The sequence below is a fragment of the Durio zibethinus genome, chromosome 1 (assembly GCF_047325235.1).
Source record: "Durio zibethinus cultivar Kanyao isolate XHJ-2024 chromosome 1, ASM4732523v1, whole genome shotgun sequence".
In the NCBI taxonomy this organism is placed as follows: Eukaryota; Viridiplantae; Streptophyta; class Magnoliopsida; order Malvales; family Malvaceae; genus Durio; species Durio zibethinus.
In genome coordinates, this window is record NC_143162.1 from 34910166 (window position 1) to 34916767 (window position 6602).

Below are 6602 nucleotides of genomic sequence, written 5' to 3' on the forward strand. Positions count from 1 at the left end.
GGCCTTGTCCAATCCCTCACTTCACCAAACGTATATCTCCCATTCAGCACTGTACAGTTCCGTTTGTTTAGAATTCCCCGTTTATTATTATTGATTATTACACAACAAAAACATAGTAGCATTCAGAAACGACCAAGACAAACGGTGAATTTTTGACTATGAATCTCATTTTATTTTTATGCTAAATACTGAATCTAACACAGATAATATTTCAGTTTTCCCTTTTACAGGTATAATTACTATCAACGAAAAAGGTATGATAAAACTCAAGCATATTATAAGAAAAACTCATTTTATTTCTGATGACAAAATTAAAGAATTACAACTCATCAAATCAGATGAGATCTACAAGACAAGTTGGTTTAAAAAGTTTCAACCTTGGTCTAAAAAATCACTGACTGTTTACTTGAAACAAGCAAAAATCGAAAAACAGAAATATTTTTTTGCCATCTTTTCGCGCATCCAGAAAGAAAACACAATAGAGTTAGGGGCAGCAAGCAGATTTTCAGTGCAAATCCTGTTATACCATGCACTCTAGTATAACGATCAGACAAGCATTCCGGGACAACACCACCGGTATCAACTAGACTCGGAAACCATTTTACCACAAAAGGGGAATTTACAGTTATCCAATTGGATTTAAGTGGCATATGAAATCTGCTTCAGTTTTCTGTGATTGGGCCCAGAAGGCAATCATGATACGCAAATTGGGTCAATCACAATCTTCTGTGGAAGAAGTATGGGGAAAAATGGAAGGGGAAAAAACTCATATCGTCATAGAGGTTAAAACTGACTTGAATTGTATTATCATGCTACAGCCTTGAAGTGTAGTAATCAAAAACTATAAAGAGATTTCTCTTACCTGTTACAACTATAGCTCATTAGTACAAGTATACATGAAAATTCTGAAAATTGATGACTTGAGGAATCAACCTCATGGCAGATATTGGGTATTACCATCTTCGTACCAATGATGTGAGCAACTGCAACAAAATGTCCATTAACGGATGTTTATAAGGATCAATTAAAAATTATTTTTAGTTTTTGCATTTATTACATTTTTTTTATCATATAAAAGAACAATACATTCATTGCATTTTTTAAAATATCACTTTAAACAATACTCAGTGACTCCCTATTAACAGTTTTCTTTAAAAGATAAAATTTATTAAGGACACTATTTGAAGTTAACCTATTAAGTTACTATTTCCATTATATTGAAATTCAAGAAATTAGCTAATAACTATTGCACTGAATATAAAATGTTACTAGAACTTATGTCTTAAAAGTTTTTGACTTGTTCATACAACCACAGGTGATTTCCAAACCTTTGATGCAATCCTTTTTCATATCCCGACCTTTTTTTATTAAAAAAAAAAATAGAAATTAAAATTAACAACTATTCCATTTAATATAAAATATTACTATAAATGATAAATCGTGCCTGTTAGCAAATTTCTTAAAATTGACAATCATATTAACTAACAACAGTCACCAGATTCTCAGGTCAGGTTAGCAGTTTATAAATCCTGAAGAGATTTTCATGTTTTACAATAATATCCATGGGAATATCAATTCTTCTTGTTATCGAAGAAGAAAGAAAACAAAGCTGAGGGATATGCTCCTCAGTCCTCATTAAAAAAAAAAAAAAAAACCAAAGTTATTCTACAAACAAATACATCGAGATCAAAACATGATAGTGAAATGCAATTTCATCTCACAGCTTGACAAAAGTATAGATCAGTTCATGATCAATCTAATAATCTTCTTAAGCATGGCAATTCGTGGTTAAATTTAAAAAAGAAAGGTATATCCTATCATAAAGGCTCTAAAGAATAGAAATCCAAAACAATCTAAAAGCTATTGACTTTGGCTATATATTTTTTTTTACAAATGGGTCTGCGTGTAATAAATATGTTAAGGTTGAGTTGGGGGGGGGGGGGGATATTGGAGAGAAAAACAGGTAATACCAATGGGATAATAACATCAATGCCCAAGAAGGACCAAGAAAGCAATTGTTTGGATCCCAATATGCTTCTGTATTGCTTCATTATTAACATTACCTGACAGAGTGATGAAATACACAAGAGAAGTTGAATCCAAATGCAGTTATATTACAGAATGCTAAATTCTGTACTGACAATTCATAACACTAAAGAAGAATATGCAGCATGTTTATGACACAGATTACATCTAAAAAGGACACTGAACATTGATGGTTAAACAGCCCTAAGACGATGAATCAGTTAAAGAATTTACTAAGAGTCATCTAGAAGCATTTACAGGTAAAGACTTAGTTGTCCATCAAGACTTTTCTGATCCTGTTCACTAGAAGCACCACCACTACACTCTTTTAAACCGAACAATCACTACCTAAGTTTACCCTCTCAATCTGGGGTTGCATGGCATTTGCTGGCAGATATCCAAAGCCACCGAGAACCTGATTTCATTTCCCATCAACTCCAGCCCCAATAATTCCATTGATCCCATCAGCCACAGTACCCATCAGACCAACCTCACTGTTCATATAAGCGGGATAAATGGATGCACTGCCATAAGGCAGCTGGTAAACCCTTGCTCCAAGCATTACAGGGGTGTATAAAGGGCCCCTAGGAGTAAAAGGAGTGACACCATAACAAATCCTATGGCCTACCATGGGGTACCCACTGCCATACACACCTGTTCCATATAAATAACCCCCAAACGTAGTATACCCAGGAAGAGAAGCATAACCAGGAAATATTCCATATCCAGGACTATTCGAAGAGTACTCAACAGCCTGAAAACCATTATAAAGAGATCCCCTTACAACCCCCGCCTTCATGTTATGATTACTGTAACCACCATTATTTTCCTCTTTTGGCACTGCACGCTTGACCTCCACAAGCCTATTATCCAACTCATGAAAACTCTTCTGCATAACATTCTCCACAGACTCCTCTGAGTCAAAAGTAACAAAACCAAATCCCCTAGGCCGGTTAGTAGAGCTATCGTGCATCACAACAACATCTGTTATTCTACCAAATCTTTGAAAGTAATTCTTAAACTCTTCCTCGGTTAGACTAGCAGATAAACCCCCTACAAAAATTTTTTTAGTCGTCCTAAAGTGATTATTGCTGTCAGCAGCATCACTACCATTCCTACTGTACCCACTATTCCATTGTTGATTTGGATTGTGGTGTAGTTGCTGCCGTTGCTGTTGGTTTTGGGGTTGTTCGCTTCGGGGTATTGCTTTTTTCACTTCTACCTAGAAAACCAATTCATATATAATACATTAAACAACCCAAAATAACTGCATGCTATCATTCCTTAAACTACTTAAAACTTTAAACTTTATTCTAAGTTCAATTCCTCACTTTTCACAGCAAGTACACAGAGTAAATAGATAAAAACAAATGAGAGTGACTGGGTCAGGAAAGAAAGCTTTGAACTGACCGTTCTCCCAAGAATAACGTGGGTGTCTTGAAGAGCTTTATCAGCTGAAGAAGGTTCAGAGAACAAAACAAAGCCAAAACCACGAGGAATTTTAGTGTTCCTGTCTCTAGCTATAACTGAGCTGAATACGGTGCCGTATTTACTGAAATGATCGTTAAGAATAAGTTCACTTGTCTCCCGAGATATCCCTCCCACAAAGAGCTTGCCTTGATCAGATTCCATGCTCCGCTAAAACCCTAGCTACCGAAACCAAATAAGATAAAATAAAAATTCCCAATTGCAGCAGAATACGAATTACATTAATTTGTGCAAAAAAAAAAAAAAAAAAAAACTAATTGTAGTAAGAATGATAGAAACCCTAACCCTAAAACCCTAAAATACTGTACATCTGGAAATAAAGAGAGTGAAAACCCCTATAAACCTCAAATACCAGAGACCCGAAAATTCCCAATTGGAGTAAAAACCCTTTAACCCTAATTGAAAATAATTAACGTCAAAAACCCCCAATTCACACGAGAATGATAAAAACCCCAAGTCTAAGGTTTTTAGGGTTTCTTGCTAAAAACTTGTACAAGTGAAACAAGAAAACGAAGTTAAGAACCAAGTGAAAAACGCGACATTTGGTTTGGAGGAAAAAGAGTTGAAAAATGACAATTCTGGGCCAAATTAGTGGGCTTTGTTAATTTCTTAAGAGGTGAAGTTAGGTGGCCCACAGGCCAAATGTGGATCTCAATCAACACGTGCCTGATTAAAGCAGGGAATGGATCTGCTGGGTTATTGGATCCTCAAAGGTTTCCTTGTCTTTCCATATTTGTCCTAAAAAATGGATCCATGAATACTGTTGAGTTCTTTCCCGATCAGGAATCATCCGTACCAGTCCAATTGGGTAGGGAAACCCATATTAAACGGGTTGAGTTGGTTTTCAGGTTTGCCCAATCCAGTATGCACCCCTAGACGAAAGACTTTGCCCAATAAGTAAGTACAGAGGCTTTGTTCCAAGCCCCGACCTCGTGAAAGCAACCACTATTTGCTTTTGATTGAGAACAAATTCTTCATTCTTGAAAATTTTAATTGTAATTTTTATCGTATTTAGCATTACAATTGCTATACAAACGGCTTCGATATCAATCCCAAATGGGTTGTAAATAGATGGAGATGATAACATATTCCACTTACAAAAACAGAAACTATGATTTTTTTTTTTAAATAACATTTAATGCAGATTATTATTAGTATTAGTCTTTCATGCGTAACCATCATTCATCATTCTCGCCGGAAACTAGTAATGCAAAATTTTATTAATCAAATTAAATTAAATGTAACCAAAAAAAAAAAGGTTAATGAAAACTTTAATTTATGGGTTAGCACGTGCCATGATTCCAAAATGCCTTTTGTCATTGTGTGCTCCATTTGAAACATACAACTTGCCATTTTCTTTTTCACCATGTTTATTTTTTATACTTGTATAATACTAATAAACCATGATTTTATTTCTGAATAATATTGTTTATGAAAATTTCTATATTTACTCTGCAACTATACAAACTGTCCCTGCGGGGGTGGTCCAGTTGGTATAAAGGAATCAAGTTTTTTTTCCTTTCCTTTATCACTTGGTGTTTAATTTTTGTGTCAAATATTTTAAAAGTTAATTTTAAATGTATTAAATCGATATAAATAATATGTTTTTAAAAATAATAAACAGCCAAATGAAGGAATAGATTGTGTTAATAATCATTTTTTTCGCCAAATTTTAAAACCTTGTTTGGTAAGAAATAGTAAAGTCATGGACACATTGAACTTTGCTTTTGGTTTCGTACAAATTTTCAGCTACAATAATGATTATGAAGTGCCTTGAGAGTAGTATGTTTAACTGCATTCTATTTTCTATAATGTTCTCGGTAGGTAAGATCGGATCAAGTAAGATACAAAGAGAAGAAAAAAAATGTTAACCAAAAAAAAAAAAGAAAGTTGCAAAGCTTGTGCAGAGGATTCAATCCCAAGATTTCCTCACATGTAGGGGTGCAGCTCAATGCCTAAAAGCAAAGAAATTAATCCATTTCTATAATCAACTAGTCTTATGCGTGCGAATATTCCATAATTGCGTCAATTTATTATCATTTCAATCAAAGATATGTGCACATAGGAATTCATGTTAATCATTTATCTAATCAATCGGTTTCGTATTTTTTAATTCTTTTGCATGTGACATCTAGCATTGAATAATTCTTGAGAAAACAACTGTTATTTGCAATGATCTTTAACTAATCTTCACGTAGAAACTTGTGGTAGTAAACCCAAGTATTAGGAATTGTTTTTGAGGTCATTATCGATGTTCGAAATGTTAATTAACGAAATTAACATAAGATAATTGCATTTAAATATGTTGAAGCCAACCCAAATTTTGCGTTTTGACCAGCTTTTAAGGTGTCCTAATAGAACCATGGAATTAAATTATTCAAAGATGATGATGTGAGAAGCATCTCTAGGTGTTATTGAATTAAATCTTCTCTAGGGTTTGCCGATCTTCACTTGCATTAATCTTTGTCATCTTCTCGTTGCCAAAATATATTCAATGCTCCTTGTACATAAAAGCTTTTTTGTTCTTTTATTGGGTTTTGGGCTTTTTTCAATTGCTAATGGATGCCATGAGTGGAACCCAAACTCCAACTAATTAAAAGTAGTGTTATATCTACATATATTTTATTAGTAGTATATATGGAGTTTAACCAAGGTTTTTAACTTCTACCTCTCATTGCCTAACTTCAAGTTTCATGGTTGCACTTCTCATGGAAAGCCTAGTCAACCACGTGTCGATCATGAACCATGTTGGTTCACGATATACTTAGAGAAGGACATGACATGTGAAATTGAACAACGGTTTAAATTAAAAAACCAACATAAAATTAATCTGAATTCTTAAAATTTAATGAATTAAACTTGATTAACTTCTATGATCCAAAGAAAATGTCCTCTGAAATGAATAAGAGTTGGGAATACTAATGAAAAAGTGAGCAGGAAAACGAGGAAGGATCAAAGTTGAAGTTTGATTTATGTCAAGTTGCAGTATGATATCAAGGGATTAATAGACAACCAGCTGGTGTTAAAAGCATTTCAAAGCCTCATAGAACAAAAACAAAGCTGAGTCAAATGCAAATGTGACCTCAACA

At 34.1% G+C, this 6602-nt stretch overlaps 1 protein-coding gene across 1 annotated transcript; it reads right to left on the reverse strand.

The window, feature by feature from the left end:
• Positions 1–2093: 2093 nt before the first annotated feature.
• LOC111312529 (RNA-binding protein 1-like) lies at positions 2094–4050 on the reverse strand. The gene is made up of 2 exons (XM_022912871.2): positions 3436–4050; positions 2094–3247 (listed from the first exon to the last, which is right to left on the reverse strand). The coding sequence occupies exons 1-2, from the start codon at positions 3655–3657 to the stop codon at positions 2447–2449; spliced, it is 1023 nt and encodes a 340-aa protein (XP_022768606.1). The 5' UTR covers positions 3658–4050; the 3' UTR covers positions 2094–2446.
• Positions 4051–6602: the final 2552 nt, after the last annotated feature.